At 39.9% G+C, this 27,778-nt stretch overlaps 1 protein-coding gene across 2 annotated transcripts; it reads right to left on the bottom strand.

Moving 5' to 3' along the window:
- Positions 1-19,966: 19,966 nt before the first annotated feature.
- On the bottom strand, positions 19,967-22,449 carry LOC110014529 (G2/M phase-specific E3 ubiquitin-protein ligase-like). 2 transcript variants are annotated; one of them, XR_002874619.1, is made up of 5 exons: positions 22,081-22,449; positions 21,593-21,903; positions 20,758-21,513; positions 20,424-20,638; positions 19,967-20,358 (listed from the first exon to the last, which is right to left on the bottom strand). XR_002874619.1 is itself a non-coding variant. In XM_023962598.1 (4 exons), exons 2-4 carry the CDS (start codon positions 20,841-20,843, stop codon positions 20,102-20,104), a joined length of 558 nt encoding a protein of 185 aa, XP_023818366.1. In that variant the 5' UTR covers positions 20,844-21,903; positions 22,081-22,449; the 3' UTR covers positions 19,967-20,101. The 2 variants fall into 2 exon arrangements, 1 of the variants encoding a protein (XP_023818366.1); XM_023962598.1 differs by having other exon boundaries at positions 20,758-21,903.
- Positions 22,450-27,778: the final 5,329 nt, after the last annotated feature.

Here is a 27,778-nt window from a genome sequence, read left to right as displayed (position 1 = left end):
ATGTTTGTTCCATTTTTAAGTACAGAAATTGCCATTTTATATTTAGCCTATTCCTCTAAACGTGTGGGACATGCCCAAAAAATTAAACAAAAACAAAAAAAATTCAAACTGGGAAAAAATCCAAACTTAAAGACAGATTTAAACATGGGAATGAAAATAGATGATAGACAGATAGATAGATAGATAGATAGATAGATAGATAGATAGATAGATAGATAGATAGATAGATAGATAGATAGATAGATAGATAGATAGATAGATAGATAGATAGATAGATAGATAGATAGATAGATAGATAGATAGATAGATAGATAGATAGATAGATAGGACTTTATCAATCTCCCAAGGGAGAAAGTCTGGTGTCCGGCAGCAAAACACAGACAAACACAATAGGGTTGGGGGATCTCCCTTAAATTGGCAGTTGACGATGTTTGCAGTATATATTGATATAGATATATATATAGATATATATATATATAGATATATATATCTATATATATATATAGATATATATATAGATATAGATATAGATAGATATATATATATATATATTTCCATTTTTTTCCTGATCCTTTTCGACTTTTTGTGTTTATCTATTTATTTATTTTTATTCATTCATTTTCTTCCGTGTGTCCCTTTCTGGCTCCCTATCCCGGCCACTTATGGGTGAAGGCAGGGGACTCCCTTGACAGGTTGCCAGTCTGTCGCAGGGTCACACATATCACACACCCATGCACACTCATGGACAATTTGGAGTGAACAATTAACCTGTCAAGCATGTTTTTGGACGGTGGGAGGAAGCTGGAGTCCCCGGAGAAAGCCCATGCATGCACGGGGAGAACATGCAAACTCCACACAGAAAGGTCCCCCATTGTTGTTCTGTTTTCAGGTCCCCCAGCCATGACTTGAACCAGGGGCCTTCTTGCTGTGAGGCAAGACCGCTAACCACTGCGCCACAGTGAAGCCCGATTTATTTTCATTTATACCAATATTTTGCACCTGACAAACAACGAGTTCCTCAGTCCCACCAGTTTTTAAGTCTTGTCAAGTCAGTCAGCCATCACACTTCTTTATCATTTTGTCGAACCAATTGCAATCCCTTGTGGTCATACTGACACCCCAACATACAACCCCAGAGAAAACAGCACTTGCCACAACTGAGTGATAAAAGAGGAGCAACATGTCGGCACACATATCAGAAGACCTTAGCTTTCTTAGGAAAAACAGCCTACTCTGTCCTTTCTTATACAGAGCCTGAGCCTGCTCTGTCCAGTCCAGTTTGTGGTCAAAGTACACACCTAAGTACTTATAGGTATCGACCAGCTCGATTCTTTCTCAATCGATGATCACTGGTTGGTTGGAGGGCTTCCTAACAAAGTCAATGATCATCTACTTGGTCTTTGAGATGTTCAACAAGAGACTATTGTGTAGACAGATTCACAAATAATTGTTAGTGTATAGGCTGTTACTGTTTCAAATATCCATCAAGTTTTTCTTTTTCTTTATATTTGTTTAAAGAAAAGTGCAAATAGTTAAGACATAATTATTTTTTCAATTTTCCTTTGACCTTTAATTTAATTGTACAAATTAATTGTCAGCTTACTCACCTGGGGAGTAAGTTAGTGTAGAACAGCCACCGGGGCAAGTTAAGTGATATAATTAGAGATCAATCATTTTAACCATCTTCAGGAATTGATTAAGCAATTTTATTATTATGGCCCGCAGCAGCAGTCACTGACTGCAAGGACCATATTGTTTTCGCAGTTGGAACGACTTCGCTGCCTTTCAGCGAGAATGTGACCCCCGCCACATGCTCGAAAAGTCACCAAAATGTGCACACCTGGGATAAATTGCAAATGAATTTTCCACAAAGTCAACATCACCCCCCCGAAGACGATGACATCACGGCCAGCGATCCCGTCAAAATAATGAATGGGCCGAAAATCGCGTATGGGGCCAAACAAAATGTACTTTAAATTGCAGTTGCGAAACCAAAGCACACCTGTTGGGGATATCACAAAGAAGTTTTGAAATCTTTATGGGACGGCCACACGACCTACTGCTTGGCAGCCAATTGAATTGAATTGAACTCAATTCTCAGAGTTCGCCACAATTGAGTTCCCACGATATGGGAAAACGACACTTTTGTTTGAGCGATTTTCACGCAATTGCACACACTTACTGCAAACTCCAGTCTACAAACACCACAGTAGTGTCATTGACCTTTGACCTTGGGAAAAGGCCGTCATCTGTAATTTTCTCAAAAAAGCACATTTAGCACCAGATACAAATGAAAACTCATCGTTGGAATTTTCATCAATCGTCTTGTAACTTTTCGGGCATCAACGGCCAGCTACTCTGGACAAAAAGTTGTAATTAGAAGTTGCAGATTTTGAATAGCGTGCGTGTGGCGAGCTCGCAACCGTTGCCATCTTAGCTAGCTCGCACATTTTTTATCGGAATATCGTGAAGAGGCAATATGCGATTCCCTGGCCCACGCTGAACAAAACGATGTTACGCACGACAAGATCGATAAAGGAATGTGGGTTTGGCAAGCTAAAAACTGTTGCAAAAAAATGTGCTGACTCGGTAAAAACGACAAAATTCAGAACTTTTATGCCCTTGTCCACGATATCCAAAGGAAGTTTTGAAATCATTACGGGATGGCGACACCACCTACGGTTTGGCGGCCATTTTGCGCCAAAATCTGCAATCTCGCCATTTTCGCGTTTTTACACAATATGATAAAATGAACTTTTTTTTCCAGGGATTGTCTCGAAATTTCACATACATGTTGCTAGAGCAAGTCCGCAACTACCACTGGAGTTTCGTCGACCTTTGACCTCGGGAAGAGGCCGCCATCCTGAACTTTCTATAAAAAACACCTCTACCACTGGATTCAATTGTAAACTTGTCGTTGGAATTTTCAGCGATCGTCTCGAAAATTTTTGGGCATCAACGGCAAGCTACTCTGGAAATAATGTTGCAATTAGAAGTTGTAGATTTTGAACGGTGTGCACGTGGCAAGCTAGCAAATTGGCACACTGTTATAACTCCTATGGTTTTTAATGGTTGCTATGGAGATAAAATCAACAGAAAAGCCGCCATTTTGAAAAAAGTGGGATTATTTATAAACTTGTGACATGTAGCTCTCACCAATGGAGCAATGTGTTTTTCTGAGTCAGTTGATGATGCTGATCGCTAAGCTAGCACTTTTAGCCACATTAGCATTGCTAGCATAGCTAGCACAATGAGCATTTTGAGCAATGTGTTTTTCTGAGAGTTGATTATGCTGATCGCAATGCTAGCGCTTTTAGCCACAATAGCAAAGCTAGCTTAGTTAGCATAATTAGCATTTCAGGTAATGTGTTTTTTCTGGGCGTGGAAGGCGGTTTGCGTCTGCGGGCCGCGTCTGCGGGCCATGCAACGCCGCTTGCGACTTTATTATTAATTATAATTATAAGATAATGCTGTGAAATAAAAGGGTCTATATTCTGACCTTTGCCCATGGTTGGTATCCCATTTTCTGCTGATTGACACCTGTCCTTCTGGTTTGAACAGCGTTTATAAGTTCTCTTGTTGAAATGTCTGCAGACTTAGTTTGTTGTCTTTCTGCAGCTGTTATGAGCGAAAATCAGGGTCACAGAGTTGGCTTTTAGAGAGAGTGCAGATCCCAGGCGCCATATTTCTTAAAATAATATTTTGTTCTTTGATTTATTTCGACACTTGTTAGATCAGACATCTGTCATCAAACACTTCTCGAAGTCCTTCTGTTGTTGACAAACAGAACCTTGTTCCGTCTGGTGGACCGAGTGGTTTGAAGTAGATCCTGCAGCCTTTAACCCAAGTGTTCAGAATCTACTTGCGCTTCCTGAGAAGCCTGGCATGTTTGGCAAATTTTAGCATTCCTTCTGGTCGGATGGTTGTTTAGATAAACAGCAGATCCCTTCAGATTTTTCCTTTGATTCATCAGAGCTAGGATGTGTTTATGATTTACAAAGATGAGGATCGCTGGTTTATCTGTCTCCTTTCTCCTGGGAAGCGTTTGGCAGATTTCGATGATATTTAGATCCAGAGAAATCCCCTTGGACGTAAGAAATGATTCCACTTGGTGTTCCAGAGTCTCACCATCGCTCCCAGATTCTAAAGAAATGCTAGCATAGCTAGTGCTAATAGCGCTTGCAATGCTTGTTCCAGCAGCAGTTAGCTTTGCCCGAGGTTTGATCTATAATCCAGTGAAAATAACATTATTCATCATTTATTGTTGTTCTACATCGTCCAGAATGTCAACCCAGTTATCTTGTTACTCGTTTTGAGCTCGGAGTTTTCGGAACTCTTCCACAAGCTCCATGAGAGGAGCTAGCTTAGCCTTGATGTCATTCACTTGCTCCATGAAAGGATACGACGTAGCTTGGATGTCGTCGTGGATTTTTTTAATGTCATAGTTGTCACTTGTTGCCTGTTTTTTTTGGGCTATGGTCAGCTCTCTTTTTTTTTTTTTTTATGAGATAGTCAACTTTTAAGTCGCTTAAAGATCATTGTAAAAGCACACGTGTCCACTCGTTAACCCGGAACTGGAAGACAAGGAGATGAGAAACATTGTGACTGTAAGAGAAAACATATATTAACATGTAAAACATATGTGTGATGCACTCATTCAGGAAAAACAAATCCAGAATTATACTTATGTATGTACTCTATTACTTGGTTAAAGGTTATAATCTTCAAAAAGTGAAAGATCAAACAGTTCAACCCTTATAAACCTTCTTCATAGCAAAGTGAGGGTGTGTTGCTCTTGACAAGACTGAATGTTGCAGACATAGGAAGGTGTGATTGTGGGTTTCATTTTGAGGTTTTCTGTGGCCAGCTTCTCCGGTGAAAAAAAAAAAAAACCGAGGCGTGGTTTTCTAAGTGAAAAAAACTGTTGGTCAACAAGGCCGTTGCAGCAAAAACGTTTCTCTCACACCTTCTATGTGCATCTTTTCTTTGTGAGTATTAATGTTTAATGGATGTTGGAAGACAACTTAAGAAATAGAAAAGTTTCCTCAAAACAGCATCTTAGTGGATCACAATACAATGTTTACCATCCTGGACACTAAAACAGTACAACTTTTTGAGAAAACTTGTCATTTCATGAGTGAAGAACATCTGAGAGAGAAAAAAAAGCTGACTTCCTGTCAAACAAATATGGTTTACCAGAAGAACAACACATGTGATCTTAGACAGAAACATAAATATCTGTGGTGAAAAACATTCTGTCACTTTTGATTAAAAAGTTTTCTGTAATTATTTGGAATCAACATCATTTCTTAGCTTTCACAAAGATGGAAAAAACTAAACCATTCTCATGAGTGGAAACTTTTACAGTCCACATGTCTTTATTTATCTCCACTTTAACCACAGAGGGGTTTTTCCTTAGCTCGAAACGTCTTTGTGGAAACATCTATTATACAAAGAGTTTCACTTTAGTAAAGTTGACTTTTCTTTTATGATCTGCTACTTAAAAAACAACAAAATCCTTTGTTTGTGTATACATTTTAAACAGTTTCACAATTTAGCCTGCTACAATTTTTAACCACCTTTTTTAAAGTGTGAAAAAGTCAGGAACAGTTTTTTAACATTGTTTTTTTTTCTTAAATGCACAATGTTAAATGTCAGCTATATTTTTATTAGGGAAATAAATTAATAATGATGCAGGTTTTTTATAGGTGTTTTGCTTTTTCACTTCAATTGAGACCTTTGATAAAGAGGGAAAGGATTTGGTGGTTGCAATATTAAATCTTCAATTTTTTTCTGTCTCATATTGCTGTTCACCAGATTTACAAATGTGGTACGCAAAACATACATGTGTGTATGATTTTTGTTTATTAAATATTAAGACTTCCAAAAGAGTCATCATCCTCTCCCCTTCTCATACTCATGGTGCAAAAAAGAAGTACTGTCTGTTAAATGTAGCTTTCCTTTTTTTTTTGGTAGTTAATAATAATAATAATAAATTTTATTTGTTAGGCGCCTTTCAAGGAACCCAAGGTCGCCGTACATAAAAGTGAAAATGAAATAAGATAAAAGCAATCGAATGCACAATAAAATATACATATAAATAGGCCAGAAACAGGAAGTTATCGGAGGGGATAGGCGAGTTGGAAAAGATGAGTTTTCAGTTTTTTGGCGAATTGTGAGAGAGACCCAATGTTTCTGAGGTCCGGAGGTAGAGAGTTCCAGAGCCGGGGGGCAGAGCAGCTGAATGCTCAGCCCCCCATAGTGACAAGGCGAGAAGTTGAAAGCTCCTTTTCTGTCTCCTTCCTGGACGTTTTCCCCCTGGCAGAGAAAATTTCCAAAGACATTTGGTTTTATTCATTTTGCTAGCTCCTGGGTTTTATTTTAGCGTTAACCTATCAAGTGACAGAGAAGAGCACCTTGGCCTGCGTCAAGAGTAACATAGAGGGATGTAAAAGAGCATAAGGCAATTTTTCAAAATAAAACATCTTTCAGTTTCCGAAACAAATAAAACGGAAATAATGTAAGTTATTTATTCTTTCTGTTCGGCCTGGTACCAAATGACTAACGGTCCAGTACCGGTCTGCGGTCCGGGGCTTGGGGACTGCTGGTCTTGTCTACAGTGCTATTTTTTTCTCTATGGGTGCTTAGAGGAACATTATAATGTCACTCACCATTAAAACTAACATCTGTATTGTGGACTGAAATATGCAGAGAAACTACAAGATAAATGAAGGAAGATGTTTCAAGTAAGTCTGAAGAGATTTAAATGTTCAATTTTTTACATATATTTAGGATTAAATTTATTCATATGGCAGATTTACACAGTTCACACAGCACAAAAGACATAACTGATTCAAATTGTATTTAAAAAAGAAGCAAAAAACAGTAACAGATCAAGAAAAATACAACATATATAATACACATGATAGAATATGCATGCATTTCCAGCTATTCACTTTTTATATTTTCCAGCATCATTGACTTAACGTGATATTTACTGCTTTTTATATGTTTTATCTTCTGCCTCATTAGATCAATTCCACCAAATAATTTGTATTTCCAGTTGTTCCAGTGTAGAATAGTGGCTCATGTACATTCTCAAAATTTCTGAAAAGTAATACTTCTTTATATGTCAGCCCATATAGACTTAATGACTGGATTTCATTTTATTCTGCAAACATTTCAACAATAACAAAATTAAAAACACAAAACAGGAACAAAAATACCAATGCGTTATTAATGGAGAAAAGACACATTAACCTTACAAAGTTCCATAAAATGGCATTTAAGATTAAAAAAAAACATATCAGTTAAACAGGTTCATAAAGAGAAGTAATGTGGCTTCATCTTGTGAATTTTATTCAGTGAAGCAAAGACAGAAGAACAAATTGACATATTAACAATACTTTAAATTAAGGATAAATCAAAATGATTGTCAAGCTCTATCTTGGAGTTTGGCTTGAGTTCTTCCCATTTTTTATTTCACTTTAACTTTCATGAAGATAACTTTAGTTTCTAAGTCATCTCTGGGTTTATGTTGTAAAATGTCACCATCATACCTATTTTCTGCTTTTTGTTTTTTACATTCTTTAATTAGAGAGGCAGTCAAAGCAACAAAAACTAAGAGTGGAACAACTGCAGCACATGCGGCCAAAGAAATTGAAACTTGTGAACCTGTAGAAAAAAAAAGAAAAGAAAAAACTGATGATTTGAATTTGTCCAACATTTCCCCGTTAGAAAAATATACTACACCGTTGCAAGGAGTGATGATTTTAACCTTCTCATCTCTGCTGACATCGTTCCAGACTTTACACGTGATGTTTCCAAGAAGCTGTCCATGTAGGATGATGGAAACATTAAACACACTGGATCTATCAGATGTGTCATTGTTCAGGGACTGACTGTGTTTGTTTGAGTGTAAAAGTAAGAAACCATTCAAAGTCAGAGTGAGCTCTGCTTCATCTCCCTCATAGAAGCAGGTGACTTTCTGCTGTTCTGGTGACAAACACTGCTGAGACACCGTTAACACAGACACAGGAGCTGCAACAAATTAAACATAATCAAGTAACAAACTTAGAATAACAGCCTTAAAAATCTGAATGTTGTATATTATGGTAGAAAGTGTCTTGTTTACAGGTCAATGTCTTATTGTGTTTCTTATAAAACAGTTCACTTTAGTTTCCTAAAATTGATTTAAAAAATATCTATTCATTTATGAATGACTGGTTAAAAAACAGAAATTGGCTATAAAATAAAATAAGTAAGTATATAAAAATAAATATTCTTGTCTATATACTGTAACCCTTCATTCTTTTGTAAAATTCCCAGTTGGATTAAACTTTAATGATTTAACCTGATAAATAATTTCAACTCAAAATCCTTAACACACACTTACAGATACACAATAACATATGTGTGAGCATGCACATTTTAGTTGCAGTAGGAAGGCTAAACAGTTTTTAGTTTACATTTTCCAATGAAATGATAAATGAAATGCAGTTTTTCTTGTCTTCAGGTTTTTTTTCAAGTGTTGATAATTTGAGATGACAAAACAATTGAGTTAATTCATGTGTCCTTGAACCTTAAATATTTAATTTAAAACAAACTTACATACGAATGTGAGATGGATAAATGTTCCTTCCTCTCACAGAGTACTTTCATTCGCACGCTGGACTTTCTCACGTTCGTGCCATTAGAGTCATATTCCTCAAGGGTGTAAACTCCAGGATCTTTCTTTGAGACATTGTTCAGTTTGATTGTTCCATTAATTAAATAAATGTCTGTATCCATTTTCATCTGATTGAATTTAACCTTTCCGTTTTTGCCTTTTCCAAAAGATCCTGTTATCAAGGAGATGAGAATCATTGTGACTGGAAATAAAAACACGTATCAACATGTAAAACTTGTATGTAATGTATTAATTTAGGAAAAAACAAATCCATAGTTATACTTACAACTGCACTCTAGTTCTTGGCTAAAGGTCAAAATCACCAATGATAAGTGAAAACGAGTCAACCCTTATACACCTTCTTCAAAACAGAGTGTAGGTGTTTCGCTCTTTGACAAGACTGAATGTTGCAGACATGAGGTGGTTTGAGCATGTTCATTGTGTTTTTGTGGCCAACCTCTCTGCTAAAAATGGCAGAATTATCTGTGTGGTTTTCTATGTGAGACAAAGTGTCGGTCAACAACGCCGTTGTAACAAAAACGTTTCTTTAAGTCCTTCTGTGTGCAGCTTTTGTCTGTGCATATCAATGCCCCCTCTCCTCTCCTTACACACACACATACACACACGCACACACACACACACACACACACAGCACACGCGGTCCCCATCATACACGCCCCCACTCCGCAACACAAGCAAAGAAATAAACGGCTTCTAGCCTGTTCCATAGCAATGGTGTCCCGCTTGATAAGTTACCGTTTGCGTCCCGACCGGGACCGGACTGGAAATAACTGCGGTTTCCGACAACGGTCTGAAGCCTGAGGCTGAAAGGCAACACGCTGACAGCAAAATCAGCACACAAAAGCACTTTAATATATGAGGTGCCGTGTAGGACATTATTCAGAATTAGCATTTATAAACACATATCGAATCTCTCACACACACTAGTGAAATGCTTGTATACATACAACTGAAAATATATTCATTCACATACACATGTGAAATCTCTCACATACACATGTGAAATCTCTCACATACACATGTGAAAATCCTTTCACACACACTACCGAAATCCTCTCACACACACTACCGAAATCCTCTCACACACACTACCGAAATCCTCTCACACTCACTACCGAAATCCTCTCACACACACTACCGAAATCCTCTCACACTCACTACCGAAATCCTCTCACACTCACTACCGAAATCCTCTCACACTCACTACCGAAATCCTCTCACACACACTACCGAAATCCTCTCATACTCACTACCGAAATCCTCTAACACACACACTACCGAAATCCTCTCACACTCACTACCGAAATCCTCTCACACTCACTGTTAAGTTATGAATACAGGAACTGTTAAATAAATATGTCTTTACTTGTTTTATGGTAGTTGCACATATGTGCACTTATTGTGAAAGGGAAAAGGGAGGGGAAGTGTAGACGTGTTTTTTGGTTGTTGATGGCGTTGGAATAAAGAAGACGTGAAGCCAAGAAGTGAATTTGAATCCTTTTTAACATTGGTAGCAGAGGATGGTTAGCAACTACAGAGTCCCGCCACCTTTTGACGAAGAAAAACTGTACGAAAGCTGAAAAAAAGAAGTTGCGGTGTGGACCCGAGTTACAGATCTTGAAAAGAAGAAGCAGGCGCTCGCCGTTGCTTTGGCGCTTTCTGGTCGAGCGAGAGAAGTGGCGATGGAAATATCGGTGGAGGATTTGAACAAAGACACAGGCATGGAAACTTTACTCGTGAAGCTAGATGATCTATTTCTCAAGGAAGAAAAAGACAGGATCTACGAGGCTCACTCGAGTTTTGATCGGATAACGAGAAGCAGTAACGTGTCCATGACGGATTATATAATTGATTTTGAACAGCGGTATGGAACTTCCAGATGCAGTATTAGCATTCAAACTACTGGACACTGCTTGTTTGGACGTGAAAGATCGACAATTAGCACTAACAGCGTGTGCAGAATTGACATTTGCCGCCATGAAGTCTGCACTGAAGAGGATTTTTGGAGGGGAAAATGTCTGGCTCAACGGTGGGAATTAACCAGGATGCTGCCTATATAACTGAACAGAGAAGACAGTTAAACAAACCATGGTCCCATAATGATAAGCAGAAGACAGCATGGCCGGGCACTAATCCTCTGGATAGATATGGTCGCAGATCCAAATGTGCCATTTGTCAAAGCACATTCCACTGGGCCAAGGACTGTCCACACAAAGGTGAGCAAATTAAACTGACTGAAGATAAAGCAAATGATGTAAAAGAGTGCAATGTTACGTTGTACACAAAAGAGTCACCCACTGAAGCAGAAATCTTTATCACAGAGTGTTTTGGTTCTGCAATAATTGACACTGCATGCACACGGTCGGTGTGTGGACAAGAATGGTTGGACAACTTCACCAGTCAGCTAAATCAAAATGGAGTAAAACATCTAAAGAAGTCGGAAATGCACAGTTGCAGACCCTTCAGATTTGGAGATGGAAAAGTGGTCAACTCCACCAAAAGACTAAAGATTCCTGCTAAAATTGGGCAGACAAAATGTCATATTGAAACTGAAGTTGTTCCTGCCAAGATTCCCCTTCTTCTGAGATAAGAATCTATGAAAAGAGCAGGAACTGTGCTGGATATGGAAAATGACCGTGCAGTGATGTTTAACCACCCTGTAAAAGTTGAGTTTACAAGCTCAGGTCATTACTGTGTGAACATTATGGATTTTGAAGACTAAAACGTTATTGACAATGACCACATTTTGATAGCCAATGAGAATGTTATTCAACAAGAGAACACAAATGAAGAACTGGAGAGTCAGTATGAGGAGGAAATACTGGCAATCTCAGAAAACTTGACTACAGCAGAAAAAGAAAAGATCTTGATGAAGCTTCATCAACAGTTCGGTCATGCTTCTGTAGAAAGGCTTCAGAAACTTCTGATCAGCTCAGGCAACAAGGATAAAGAATGTGAAATCATCCTGAAAAGAATTGTTGAAGAATGTGAACCATGTCAGAGGTATAGCAGAACCAAACCAAGACCTGTTGTTGGTTTACTATTGGCATCTCAGTACAATGAAACTGTTGCAGTTGATCTTCATGAACTCCAGCCAGGTATGTGGTATCTTCATATTGTTGACCAGTTCACACGATTTAGTGCTGGAAGTATTCTGACCACAAAGAAGTCATCTGAGATAGTGAAGCACTTCATTCATGCCCCGATAAGTGTGCATGGCCCTCCTCAGAAACTGTTCAGTAACAACGGAGGAGAATTCAACAATGATGAAATGAGAGATATGGCAGAAAACTTTAACATTGAAATTAAAACAACAGCAGCATATAGCCCCTGGAGCAATGGACTTATGGAAAGACACAACCAAACACTTACTGAGATTTTAATGAAAGTAAAAACCTCCAATACTTGTGACTGGGATACTGCACTAGACTGGGCCCTTATGGCCAAGAACACAATGCAGAATGTACATGGCTTCAGTCCTTATCAGCTGGTGTTTGGACAGAATCCCAACCTGCCCTCTGTCCTTACTGACAAGCCTCCAGCTTTAGAAGGCACCACAAAGAGTGAGTGGGTTGCAAAACACATTTCTGCTCTGCATGCATCAAGGAAGGCCTTTACAGAAGCAGAATGTTCTGAAAGAGTACGGAGAGCATTGCGTAAACAAATACGCCACTCAGATGAAAAATATGAACTAGGGGAAAAGGTCTACTATAAACGAGTGGACTGCCATGAATGGAAAGGGCCAGGAGTTGTCATTGGCCAGGATGGTGCTGTGGTGTTTGTCAGACATGGAGGAACATGCATCCGAGTACATCATCTCAGACTTAAAAAAGCAAAAATGTTGAGTCAAGATCACCAAGGAGGCACATCTGTGATACAAAATGAAGCAGAACAAAACACCAATGACAACACCAGGCAACACAAAGTTGTGGAAGGAGAATATGATGTTCAGCTCAAAAAAGGACAAGTTTTGAAATACAAAGATGATGACAGTGGTGTTATATACACAGCACAAGTCAAGGGGCGTGGAGGAAAAGCTACAGGAAAATATAAAAACTGGTATAATCTTGTAATCATGGAGCCCAGTAATGTTGCAGGTACCACATGTTCAGTTGACATTACACAACTGGAGAGCCTTCAGATAGAACCAACTGTTGCTGTTGATGATGCAGCAGATGTTAATGATGACATATTTATGACAGGAGACTTAACATTTGACCAAGCCAAAGTAAAAGAAATAAAAAATTGGAGAGACAATGATGTGTTTGTAGAAGTTCAGGATGAAGGACAGAAATACATCTCCACCAGGTGGGTGTGTACGCTTAAAGAGACACACACTGGACTGATGCCAAAAGCACGCTTAGTGGCAAGAGGATTTGAAGAATTACAAGTGTCTGAGTTGCAAAAAGATTCACCAACATGTGCATCAGAGTCTCTTCGGCTCCTTGTGGCAGTAATCTGTCAAAGACAGTGGTCACTTAACTCCATGGATATAAAAGCAGCATTTCTCCAAGGAGCAGAACTCTCACGTGACCTCTACATTAGACCTCCACCAGAGGCAGATTCAAAAGGCACATTATGGAAACTTAAAAAATGTGTGTATGGTTTGGCTGATGCATCACTTTATTGGTACAACAGGGTGAAGGAGATTATGCAGACACTTGGAGGAAAAGTGTCAAAGGTAGATCCTGCTGTCTTTTACTGGCTTGATGAGAAAAAAACTGTAATTGGGGTACTTGCCTGTCATGTGGATGACTTCATATGGGGGGGTACGCAAAGCTTCTCGACAACCGTTATACCTGAACTAAGATCAGCTTTTCAAGTTGGACTTGAGCAGCATGGTAGCTTTTGCTACGTGGGAATAGATTTTGTGTCTCTAAAAGAAAAAATTCAACTACACCAGGAAAACTACATCCAGCATCTGCAGCCCATACATTTGGATGCTGTGCGGGCTGTACAGCAAGACTCACCTCTGTCAGCTAAAGAAAAAGATCTACTCAGGTCCAAGATTGGACAAATTCTCTGGGTTGCAAGGCAGAGTAGGCCAGATGTCTTGTTTGATGCAAGCACTTTGGCATCAGGCTTTAAAGATGCAACTGTGCACACAATCCATGAAGCAAATAGAACTGTGTGCAAACTGAAATCCAGGAAGGTGGCTCTGAACTTTGAACATCTTGGCAAGGACACAGCCCTCAAGATGATGGTGTTCAGCGATGCCTCATTTGGCAATCTTTCAGATGGAGGCACTCAAGGAGGACACCTGATATTTCTTATGGGTGAACATGGAAAGTTTTCACCGCTCTCATGGCAGTCAAAAAGAGTGAAGAGAATTGTGAGGAGTACACTTGCTGGAGAAACATTAACAATGTCTGATGGAATTGACAATGCATATTTTCTAGCAACACTGTTCTCTGAGCTAACAACTGGAAGTGCTGAACATGCTCCATCCATAATCTGTGTCACAGACAGTCGTTCACTGGCTGACGCACTGAAATCTACAAAATCTGTCTCAGAAAAAAGACTTCGCCTGGAAATCAGTGCCATCAAGGAGCTCATCCAAGCACAGCGAGTTGAGCGCGTGTTGTGGTACAACACGAAAGCACAACTTGCAGACTGCCTTACCAAAATGGGTGCATCTGCATGCAAGTTACTTGAAGCCTTGAGTGAAGGACAATGGGAACTTGGTTAATGTTAAATGCAGTAACAGCAAGTTCAATGAAAACAGTTCATTATGTTGTTTTGTTTTGTTCATTTGACCTGGTAAACTAAGACTTAAAAAAAAAAAAGAGGGAGTTTGTTAAGTTATAAATACAGGAACTGTTAAATAAATATGTCTTTACTTGTTTTATGGTAGTTGCACATATGTGCTGTTATTGTGAAAGGGAAAAGGGAGGGGAAGTGTAGACGTGTTTTTCGGTTGTTGATGGCGTTGGAATAAAGAAGACGTGAAGCCAAGAAGTGAATTTGAATCCTTTTTAACACTCACTACCGAAATCCTCTCACACTCACTACCGAAATCCTCTCACACACACTACCGAAATCCTCTCACACACACTACCGAAATCCTCTCACACACACTACCGAAATCCTCTCACACTCACTACCGAAATCCTATCACACTCAATACTGAAAATTTCGATAGAAACGGAAGGTATTTCAGTAGAAACGGAAGTTGGCTGATCATCGCGAGATGGCAGTCAAAAGCGTTGCTATGGTGATGTGTATCAGCAGCCTAAAACAACTTGACCAAAGTAACAACTTTAAACTATAATAGACTGGCTAAGGCAGAGATTGTGTGCACCTGAGGGAAAGCATAGTCTGGGTGACATTTTTGTTTTTCTTTTATACATTTTTATTTTCGACTTCCAGAGTCCACTCCGAGTCATGAGCGGGCTCAGCGGACTGCTCCACCAATACATCCATGTTCTGAGATAGATGTGCACATTGTAATAGATGACACTTACAATGAACAGTCATACCTAAAGGCTCAGAAAAGGGTAAACAATGCGCCTGTAATCGCAGCTACAGTTGCAAAACGTCCTGGAATCTTTTACTACAACATTATCGTGCTGATACGGATTATACCGTAACTGGAGATAGTACCCCGTACACAGCTGTCAAAACACGGGCTGTGTCCGAATTCCTGCCCTAATCCTTAACTACTAAAACCCTATTTAGTGCAGCACTAAATAGTTCTCTATATAGTTCTCTGAATTTTAAAAGCAATTCAGACACCCATGCTCAGTACTTTTTTCTTTCGGGTGTTGTTCATAAGGCACTTGACAGAAAACAAAGTGACGCATTTTCGCCACCACCTGGTCTGGAGACGAACTACTTCTATTTAACGTGGAGAATGACACTATTTGTCAAAGTAAAAACATAATAAATATGAACATTTTACGAAGACTTCAAATCTGCTGTGTTCTGAACATGGAAAACGTGGCTGATTTATAAATAATTAAACCCCAAGTTATTAGTCCATGGCAATATTTATTTGTGTGCCGCTGAACGATTTACAGGCTCTTGCGTGGAGGCATTTTTTTCTGTAGTTTTCTTACACCTTACTGAAAATGGATTTGAATATGAATCTGCCCGTGTTCCTGGCAATAATTCAACCGTTTTTCGTGAGATCAAACCAAAAACGAGCAGACATGCAGTATCACAGGACAGCAAGGAGAAGCAGACGTCTCAGAAGATTTCCTCTGGATGCCCAGGCCAGACATGAACAACTTGTGAGTTAAACTTAAAGTTTTTTTTTTTAGTTAAACTTAAGCATTTGTTACTAATCGTGCTCAAGGTTACACAGTCTGCTGGGTAAGTGTTTAACATTCTTTTTCAACACTGGATTATGAGTTGTATAATCTAATTACATGAAACAACTTGAACTTGTGAGTTCAAAGTTTAGTATTTTTTATTTAGAGTCAAACCATATCACTTGTTTAATACAAAAATACTTTCATTTTTAAAAATGTAAATGAAAATCCAAAAACCCAGCTAGAAAAAAACACGAGATTTTCCAGCATTCATAAATACTTCATAAACTAAAATGTAAGACATTAAAATAAATAGAAACATTCAAAAAATTAGATTTAATTTCCTCAATGAAATAATTAATGTTGCATTTTACAGGATCTTCCACGTCTCTACTGCTTTGCCAAAACAAAGGTTTCTGTCCTGGCCCTTTACTCTGACGGTCCCGCAGGCCCATCGAGCATCTGGTGGAGCAGCTTTGGGTTCCTCGCACTCTGTGGGGGGGGGGGGGGGGGGGGGGGGGGTCACAGGAGACTGAGATCTTGGTGTTTCTTTTCTGGCTGGTGTGGTGTGGCACATCTTACAGTGTGGTAGCCAGAACCTTTGACATGGCATGGTCCACTGTGAGTGACGTTGTCCACAGGACGATAGACCGCATCCTCCAGCTGATGAGCAGGGTCATCCAGCTTCCCAGTGTGAATGAACCATTAGTCACCTCTGGTTTTTTAGCAGCTCGCTTGGTCTTCCACCTTCCAAAAGGTCATGGGGAGCATTGATGGCTGCCACATAAGAATGAAGCCCCTAAAGGAAAATGCCGCTTGTTATTGTAACAGGAAGCTTTTTTATTCCATTCAAATGCAGGCTGTATGTGACTCTAATGCCAAAAGTATAGATATTTTTGTTGGGAATCCAGGATCAATCCATGATTCATGGGTTCTACGTAAAAGCCCAATTTATGTAAATCAAACATTACCCACCTGAAGGATCCTTTTGGGTGATGATGGGTATCTCTGCATTGTTGGGGCACAGCAGGACGACACCAGGAACATGCAGGACGAGCAAAGTGGCATTCGTCTGCGAGGAAAAATCTCTGCTTTCCTTTCAGCTCCAACTGTGACACACATGACTCTGGAGGACCACAATTATTGTTAACATGTATAACAATAAATGTTAACATATAAAACGAAATTATAAATATGAAAATTTGATATATGAAAATCCTTGTGAGATTGTTAAAAATGGCTCAGATTTAAATAATACATGTAAATAATTGATTTTTGTTCATGTATTTTTTATTAAACAAATTGCAAAAACAACGATGACGTTACATTTTTTGAACATTATTGTCAACTTATGTAAGCTTAACAGACTCTCCTGTCTCTCTTCGTCCCTTCTTGCTCTTACCTACTCTCCTCTTTCAACAAAAAAAAAACAATTACCCCAATATGACAGTGATTACAGTTTAATGATAAATAAATACAAATCTGATCAAGTGTGATCTCTTTCTCCCATCCGGCACGAGCTTGCCGAGCGTTTAAAAAAACTTATGACTGCGGTTAGAACACACTGCTTTTTGATGTAATATCAGCAGCGTTTGTTTTAGCCTTCGACGCTAATTCGCGCTAGCGTTAGCTTTAGCATTACCGAAATTGATGAGCTTCAAAACAATGTAGGTTGTCGATTGAGGAATCTAACATATTACAAGTATCATATTACATATTTACAAATATATTTTACAACAGATACTTGACACTTTTTAATACACTTACATTTTTATGTCCTCTTTCTTGCGCAACCGTCCGCCATCTTCGAATAATTCAAACGCAATGCATTGTGGGTCGTACCCAATGCATCCTGGTATGACACAGGGACGGATCCGTCCAAACAGGACTCAGTTCTCGTAACGCTGCGAATACGAGTGCACTAAAAATTTAGGAGGGGCTAATTTGACCACGCAAATCAGTGTTTACTGCTGTTAAACACCAAGGCGGATAGTGGCAGTGCTCTATAATGTCTGCTCGTTTGGCCCTCTTTTTTTCTTTTTTATTTGTATCAATATTTTTTACATCCAGAAGCATTGAAGAAGAGGTGGAACGTTCTTTCATTAGTGCCCTACAATGTATCGAGTCTCTCCAAAGGCAGGATCCCAACGATTTCACCCTGTAGAGACTTTATAGGCAGCTTGATGATTATACTTGAATTTTATCATCATTTCTTGTTCAGTTATCTAGATTTGACCGTAACAATAGGGAAGTCATAGATCTTCTAGAATCACTGTACTGCAGCTTTCGTTCCTTGGTGCTTGAACATGAAGCTAGACAGGAATCCCCTGATGTCACCAGTAATGTTGTGCCCCCCACAGTCACTACTGGTCGTCCTGGTCGGCCCAGATATGCCATATGTGCCGAACATATTTACCACTGTTTATCTATTGGGATGACATGGCAGAGAATTGCTTTGGAATCAGTCGAAGGACTTTGTATAGACAGAGACAGACTCTTGGAGTTGGGCCATTAAGATTTACAGTCTTGTCAAATGAAGACCTGAACAGGACTGTGACTGATGTGCCGCCGAATTCTCCAAATGCAGGTGAAACATACATACTTGGAAGTCTGAGAGCACGTGGTCTAAGGATTCAGCGTTGGCGGGTCAGACAGAGCCTGTGTCAGGTAGATCCTATGGGCCGAGCATTAAGGCGTCGTACTGCAATCCACCGCAAGATTTATAGCTTTCAAGGGACCAACCACTTATGGTAATTTGACAACATACATTTAAGTGTTTCTGTTTTTAATACTCATTTCTAATCCTTTTATGGGAAACTGTTAATAAACATTCAACTGACTGACTGACTGTAAACAAACATATGTGTGAGAACATCCCTCGTGTGGTTATGTGAAAGATTTATCGCATTTATTATTCCTGTTTCCCACCAGGCATTTTGATGGCAACCACAAGCTAGTCAGATGGAGATTGGTCTTCCATGGCTGCGTGGATGGCTTCAGCAGGACCATCATATATTTGCGATGTTTGTTTAATAACAGAGCTTCCAGCGTTTTGCCATTATTTTTGGAAGGGGTACATAACTTTGGATTGCCTTTAAGAGTTAGGTGTGACCATGGCATGGAGAATGTGGTAGTTGCCCGGTTTATGTTGGAAAGACGTGGCTTAAACAGTATTATTACAGGTGTTTCGGTCCACAACCAAAGGATTGAGAGACTATGGGCTGAACTCAATAGTGTAGTATCCAGACATTTTATTAACATATTTAATTTCATGGAGTCACAGGGTATATTGGACTCGTTGAATGAGCAACATCTGTTTTGCTTGCATTATGTTTATTTGCCAAGAATTGAAAGGGCATTAACAGAGTTCATTAGTCAGTGGAACAACCATGGCCTCTCCACACAAGGTGGCCAGACACCTTTTCAGCTATGGCATACAGGTGTCATTAACAGCGTAGGAATTCATCCAGTTCTGAGTGACGTTTTTGAAGCTGGCTTTTATGGCATTGATGAACAGGGACCATTGCCTGAACTTCAAACTAATAACAATGTTGTAGTTCCTGACATTAATGTTATGGTGAATGAGACCACAATGAACCTTTTTCGACAAGTTAATCCTCTTGAAAATGATGGGAACTATGGGATAGATATTTTTTCTTCACTTGTGAACTTTCTACAATGAATGAAATTGTTTTGTTAAAACATTCTTCAATAAATAATTTTTTCCTAAAAGTATTTGAAATTATTTTTCTGAGAATGTAGACAGCAGCAAGTAGTAACTGAGCTGGGCTAGTGGGCTAGGTGAATATAAAAATGAACTATAAGAAACTGATTGGTTCCAATTTCAGATAAAAGCGGCTTAGTACATATATCAACTCAATCATAACGTACCATATCAATTGTTCATACTTAAATTGGGAGGGTTAAACATAAAAATGTAATTAGTGAACTCTATATTTAAAGATGAAAATTCCAATGTTAATATTTAAAAACACATAAAAGCTGACTTTCTTTTAAAGTATTTAATAACTTATTATAAAAACAAGACAGCACAATTAAAAAATTTAAAACTGTCATTTAGCACTTTTCAAAACACTGTGCAACTCAACTATTGCAACCAGAAAAGATGGACACAAACTAATTGTTAGCGCAGGCCTGTTTATGCTCTTCCAAATCCATGTGTGTTCCCTAGAGCAAAATCAAACTTCTCCCTGAAGAGCTGGTATGATGTATACAGTGGCAACTTGATGCAGTTTACACACGTGTTTGCAATAGGAAACATTGATGAGAAAAAGTCATCATCTTCATTGTGCATGAACTGCACTGAAAGAGTTGGGGAAAAGCCGATGGCTGGCACAACAGAGGCTCCAGTTGCAAAAGCCAAGATCTTCTGCAGTTTGGATGGCCCTTCTTGTTCTGCACACAAAACAAAGCATCATAAAGAGGTAGCAATAGAATATATACAAAAAGGTGTCACTTACCTTCAGCATCCAGGAGATAGTCTCTCCAGAATGTGACAACTGTTTCCTCAGCAGCTGTCTTGTTGCTCCCTTCTGGGGACAGGCGGATGCTGAAGAGATTCTCCATCTGATCAGCCGTCATCACGCATGGCTGATAGCAGAAAACGGGACGAAAAGAGTTTGGGTGTCTCCTGATTTTTTGTAGAACCCCAAGAGTTGTCAGTCCTTCACAAAACCTGAAAATGAGACAGAATTTTAGATATCGTTGAAATTTTTTTGTCTGCTAACAAGTCAGCTTTGGTGCATTTTGTACATAGTCTGATTATTCTGATTACAACTTATTGATACTGAATACCTGTGAAATGGGACTTGAACCCTGTGAATGACCTGAAACATGACAATGTCCTGCACCAACAGATCCCTGTGTCTTAATGACTGCATCTGCCTCAGACATCCTGCATTGGCCAAGTAATCGAGCAAGACTGCCTGGGACTTCTCAAGCTCCTCTATGTTTGTACTCTCAGACACCTAGAATTATGAAGAGTGGAAATTAATGTATTACTTTGGCTACAAAGTAGTTGTTTAACTTAATCTAAGAACATTGACATTCCTTTTTTTTTTTTAAACTGAATAAAGACAAGGTATATAGATCGTTAAATAGATTGCTTTGAAATGTTAGGACATAAAGCTCAAAGTAATTTTTTCCCAGCACTCAATTGTTAAATATAGTGATTGAGAAAGATACATTGCTTTGTAAATTATTCTACTGAAATGAAAATAAGCATATCTTAAAATTAAATAACATTAAAAAAAATGCACTAAATCTTTAGTGCTGAGTACCTTAGACTAAAATGATTTAGATCTCTGACTTAAAGCAACAAGGCCTGTTAACCAATCCACCAAGAAACAATTAAAAAAAAAAAAAAAAAAAAAACATTTTTCACTTTTTCAAGCAATTCGGTGTCAGCTATTTCTTCTAGGGCCGGATTTGCAGAACCATCAACCAAAAGAGAAATTAGAGTAGGTGAAAGGAAATTTGGTGGTGGACCACCATGCACCAAGCTCACTGCTATGGCTCTCCCAACTGTGTAGTACCAGTCCTCCCTTAAAGCTGCAAAAAAATTGAAAAAAAGAATACATTAACCGTTAACGTAACAGTTCAGATAGACAGACAGAGACATTATTCCCACCAGTGCTGTTTAAAGCCAGGTTCTTGCTATTTTCTTTTCCTTCAAACATAGGGGACACAACAATGGTTTCCATCAGCAGTCTCAGGAATTCCCTTTTTGGTCCACCCAAATCTACTCCTTCTTCATTTTTTCCCATGTCATCAGAAAATTTAACCCAGATCGCTGAGTTGGGGTTGTAGGATACCCTTCGGAATCCCCGCACGGCTCCCTCCCAAACAGCAGCGCGATTGATGTTAAATTTGCAGTGCTGCTGTGTGTTAATCTTGCTTGAAAGCTCCAGCAGTATTTCTTGAACAGGTACTTGTTCCGTACTACAAAAGAAAAGGCAAAAAAGGAAAAAGCTAAGACATTGTGACAAAAGCACTGATAAGTAATCTCTTTTGAAATTATTTTGTATAAGGAAATACCTATGTCTTTGTTATAAATATATTGAAATAAAACAGTTCATACTGATAGTGACATCTTAATCTTCTATTCCTTGTACTCACATTGGAGTCTCCATACTGGCAGCAATAGCCTGGTTTAACTCCTCATCATCTGAAGGCTCATCCGGAATCATTGACACAAGTCTTAAATATGAAGAGTAGTCCTCCTGACTACTGTTGGCAGGGCTGGCAGTTCTCACAAGGGAACGTCCAATATGACTGCCTGTGCCACTTGTGCCAGGAAGGCAATCACCCTGGTCTACTGGATGGCTTTTTACACAGCCGACATCGTCGTCATTGGTGCAAGTGCCAGGGTTGCCATCTTGGTCTGGACTTTCCGACAGACTGCTGGTGCAATGATTTTCCATGCTTGTGTGGATTTGTGGAACTTCAACACAATCATCATCACTCCTGTTGGTGGTTCTACGTGTACTTTTTTTTTTTTTTTTTTTTTAACTTGTCCTGTCCAACAGCTAGGCAAACAGATGAGAGCTGAGGGCCTCTTGTGTTGGACATATTTTATTTTAACAAGAGGGGTTATTCATCTTCAGACAAACCAAAGGTATGTCTGAATAAACCCCTTTTGTAATTGAGGCCAAACTTTATTAATTTCAATCATGTTTGAAAATCTTTGGTGTTGGACCGGACGGAAAAGGAAAGAGGGGAAGAAGAGAGAGGGACGTTAGAGAGAGGGGGGGGGGTAGGAGGGTGATAATAGGAGGGGAAGGGGAGTAAGACCATGAAGCATCATAGAGCAGACAGGTTTACTGGTTGTTTATCGTTACGGTACGGTTCAAATGTAGTACAAAAAGGGCGGGGCCTGTTCACACACACTCAAATATTATCAACACACCTGCTAGCCGCAAAAATGTCCACATGTCAACATGCACACAAAACAGATAGTGTTCACGAACGCATACCTATGCCTTTAAACCAACTAGTGTGAAATCTTTCATTCATTCAATCATGCAAACTATTAGTGCAAAGGTGAGCTAACACCTGTGCTCAAGTGAGTGTTTATGTTCTTCTAAAATGGATGGTGGAATGTGAAAAGAAGGAGGAGGAGCGCCCAGCCACCCCCACACCCAGACCCCCGCCGCAGCAGTAGCGGCAGCCGGAATTCCCCCAACGCCACACGGGAACAGGCAGGGAACAACCGCCCCCCGGGCGACCAAGACCGCCACCCAGGCCAGGGCCAGCAGGACCGCCGCGAGGCCCCCAGAGCCAGAGAGCAGGGAGGCGCAGAGGGAAAGAGAGCGCCGCCCCAGCCCAGCCAGGAAAGCAGCCCCCCGCCGCGCCGGAAGAGCCCAACGCAGGGCCCCACCGGAGAAGGACGCCCACAGCCCCAGACGAGCACCCCACCACCACCACCCAGGAGTTCCGGGCATTCCCCCGCCCCGACCCCAGGTACGAGCCAGGTTCTACGTGTACTTGGGGTGGTGTGATTTAGTTCATTTTCTTCCTCTGAGTCATTCTTAAGTAGGATAAAAAAAAAGAAAAAACAACAATCATATCATATTTCAAAAATACTAACAAAAGAATAAAAATGTAAAAATGGGTGACATGGAAGAAAACACTTACTAAAAGGGTTTTTGATGGTCTGATGTACAGGGCTTTGGTCTTATAAACTTTATGGATTAGCAATCCGCTTAGTTCTTGACCGGCTTGGAGTTTAGGCAACACCAGCTTTGTGCCACAAGACATCAGGAACTGAAGGCTATAAAGAAAATTGTGAATGAATCATGCATACTTTAGAAAATGTAGTTTTACAGAATTTGCAATAATTCTGCATTCACATCATAAATCACTGTCACTATCAGTAGAAATGGATTGTGCAGATATTTTTAAAAACTCGCTTTTACCTGACATCCCCTGGAATGTGTTCGCCAAAGCCCTCCCTGATACGTTGCACAAATGTTTGGTAGTCCCAAGCTTTTTGAAATTCAAAGGCAGTTCAACTTTGAACCTTGCTTACAAACCACATCCCAAGATGGATTTGGAAGGAGTATGACATCTTTATTAAAATGGTCAAACTTCTGTGTCTGAGCTCTGAAACAAAATTAAAACAGCAATATCAGATCACATCTAGTATATTACAATTGTACTCCTACTTTGATTTATATGGCAATAATTGATGTTATTGCCATTGTGAACCACCCTCTACCCATCCTATCACTGCTCCATGCACACACAACGTTACAGAATAATAACCATTATGGCAATTGAACAAAAGTCAGAAAAACAATGTTTGGATCAATTGAACTGTAAGTATATCCATTTATTCAATTCAATTCAATTCAATTTTATTTGTATAGCCCAAAATCACAACAACAGTTGTCTCGATGGGCTTCGAAGTAAAACATGAAATCAAAAGGATCACGAATACAAAGAGTTCAATAGAAAAACACTAAAATGAACTAACAAACTGACTAAGCTATACTGGCATCCCTGCCCTTAGACCCCCCTTCGCGGTAAGGAAAAACTCCTAAAAAAACCGGATTCCGGAAAAAACGAAGAAACCTCAGGGGTGCCCACATGAAGGAGGGATCCTCCCCCAGGACGGACAGGCGATTTACCAGAAATCTTAGAGAAGAATTAACTAATCTAAATCTACAACTACATATATAAAAGTCCAGCAGACGAGCTTCATCCAGCCGTGGTTGTGGGGACAGTCAAAGGCGCGAGTCGAGCCCGGAGACAGGAACCACAGCCAGGTGTAGGAGCAGGAGCAGAGACGAGGTACTCGGTCAGGTACAGAGCAGAGACGAGCCAGAGATGAGCCAGAGGCAGGATCCACAGCCAGGTGTAGGAGCAGGAGCAAAGGCGAGGTAAACGGTCAGGAACTGGAGCACGGATGAGCCAACTGGAGTCTGGAAGCACTCCCACTCCCCAGGAGGGGAGAGGAAAAGAGGGACAATACATGAATCGCACTGCACCAAACAGCGGCATGGAAAACTAAATGATGAATAATGATCAAGAATAGAGGAGAGGAAGGGTAGAAGTAGAAAAAGGAAAGAGGACAGAACCCCAGTGCACCATAGTTACCCCAGCTTCAACTTCTAGCAGCCTTTTAAAAGAAATAGTTATTATTAAGTTTAATTTAAACAAATTAACATTAAGTTAAATAATCTCTGAATACTAACTAGTCTGACAATAAGCCTGTCCAAAGAGGAATGTTTTCAGTCTAGCTTTGAATGTAGAAACTGAGTCGGCCTCTCTTACATGAGCTGGGAGTTTATTCCATAAGACAGGGGCTTGGTGACTAAACGCTCTACCTCCAACCGTACTTTTACTAATTCTAGGAACCACAAGCAGTCCTGCATTTTGCGAGCGAAGTGTTCTCATTGGATGGTAAGGGACTATGAGGTCCTTAATATAGGACGGGGCCATTCCATGTAAGGCCTTATAGGTTAACAGGAGGATCTTGAACTTGATTCTGGAATCAACTGGGAGCCAATGGAGCGAAACTAACACAGGAGTGATGTGATCTCTTCTGCTAGTTCCAGCTAACAATCTAGCTGCTGCGTTCTGAACAAGCTGGAGACTTCTTAAGGAACTCTTAGGACACGCTGCTAACAAGGAGTTACAGTAATCCAGCCTCGACGTAACAAATGCATGGATGAGTTTTTCAGCATCACTCTTAGAAAGTATATTTCTGATCTTAGCAATATTCCGCAGGTGAAAAAAGGCAGTTCTGCACGCCTGAGATATGTGAGCCTTAAATGATAAATCCTGGTCAAGTAAAACCCCAAGGCTTCTAACTGTGGAATTGGGGGCTATACTTATGCCATCCAGGGAAACTATCTGAGCAGACAGAGTATCTCTGAGGTTTTTAGGACCAAGTATAATGACCTCAGTTTTTTCTGGGTTCAAGAGGAGGTAATTAATTGTCATCCAGGTCTTGATGTCACTGATGCAGGCGTTCAGTTTCTCTATCTGGTCATTCTGGTCAGGCTTCATGGATAAATACAACTGCGTATCGTCGGCATGACAATGAAAATTAATGCTGTGTTTCCTGATTATGTTTCCTAGGGGTAGCATATAAAGCGTAAACAGGATCGGTCCCAAGACTGAGCCCTGTGGGACTCCATAGTTGACTCGAGTGCACTGAGAGGAATGGCCATTTACATTAACGAACTGATACCTATCGGACAGATAGGATTTAAACCACTGGAGAGCAGATCCGCTGATCCCTATGTCCTGCTCTAATCTATGGAGTAAAATACTGTGGTCGATGGTGTCAAAGGCTGCACTGGGGTCCAACAGGACCAGAATAGAAAGTAGTCCCTTTTCTGAGGCCAATAACAAGTCATTAGAGACTCTAACTAGTGCAGTTTCCGTACTGTGGTGAGGTCTAAACCCCGACTGAAAGTCTTCAAAGTGGCTGTTGTCCTGTAGGTGGCAGTAAAGCTGCTTAACTACAACTCTTTCTAGGATTTTAGAAATAAAGGGCAGGTTTGATATCGGTCTATAGTTGGCCAAGATGCTAGGATCCAAACTGGGCTTTTTCAGAAGAGGTTTAACAACTGCATATTTAAAAGACTGTGGCACGTAACCCGTTTCCAGAGAGGCATTTATCATTGTTAATATGGGATCATTAATTAGGGGAAAAGTTTCTTTAAAAAGTCTAGTGGGAATTGGGTCTAACAGACACGTTGAGGATTTGGAGGACGTAATAATTGATGTTATTTCCGCTTAATCCACAGCAGTGAAGCAGTCCAATGTTACAGAGGTTTCTATGGATGCCTCCATTTCTACCGCTTCAGCCTGTTCTGGGCTGATAGTAGGAATAACTTTAACTTATGTCTAATATTTGAGATTTTACTGTCGAAAAATGTAAGAAAATCATCAGAGCTGAGAGAAACAGGAACATGTGGTTCTACTGAGCTCTGACTGCAAGTTAATTTAGCTATAGTGCTAAAAAGAATTCTTGGATTATTTCCATTCTCTGATATTAAGGTTGAATAGTACTGGCTTCTAGCTCTACGCAGAGCTTTTTTATAATTTAATAGGCTATGTTTCACTTGATTGCTATTTATGATCGCAATCAAGTGAGCCGTCATTTGTGGAACTGTTAGCCATCACTAACATATTGCATGTGCATTGACATTATTTTAAGCTTCTCATGGAATGGTATATTAGTACATGAATAACATATCAAACGTACCATAATCTGAGACAAAAGTGGAGGATTTAAATTGTCGTTCAGGTAAGAAGTTTAGGGAAATAAAAACACCTTAGACTCCAAAAATGTAACTTTATGAGTGTGTGTTTTTCAATCAATCGTGTGTTTTTCCTTTTTTTTTTTCGACAGTCATTTTTTTCAAACCTGTTGTAATGTTACTTAACATCCAGTAGAAGTTTTGCATCACCTTTAAAAAAAATACTGTTTTCTATGTTTCACATCTTATACTCTGACTATAAAGACAAAAGCTTCTGTGACGGTGTGGCACCGTCAGATGCCGAGGGGGGGGCCACACCGGGTTTTATTGTTGTATTTTGTTATTTAATGATTGCTACCTGTGGTGCCACCTGGAGGGAATGGAGAGCAACGCCCCGTGGGCGTGGCATCCCATTTAAAGGTGAGCACTGCAGGTGGTGAAAGAGGGGAGTGACAGAGTGTGCTGTGTGCTGCATGGCCCTGCGTGTAGCAACAGTGTCGACAAATAAACACAGATCCTCCTCACCTTGGCTCCTCTGCATCCTTTCTCGGCGGGACCCCGCCACATTTGGTGTCAGAAGTGGGATCGCAGAGGGGCCA

The sequence above is a fragment of the Oryzias latipes genome, chromosome 14 (genome assembly GCF_002234675.1).
Source record: "Oryzias latipes chromosome 14, ASM223467v1".
Classification (NCBI taxonomy): domain Eukaryota; kingdom Metazoa; phylum Chordata; class Actinopteri; order Beloniformes; family Adrianichthyidae; genus Oryzias; species Oryzias latipes.
This window is presented reverse-complemented; position numbering and strand designations above follow the sequence as displayed.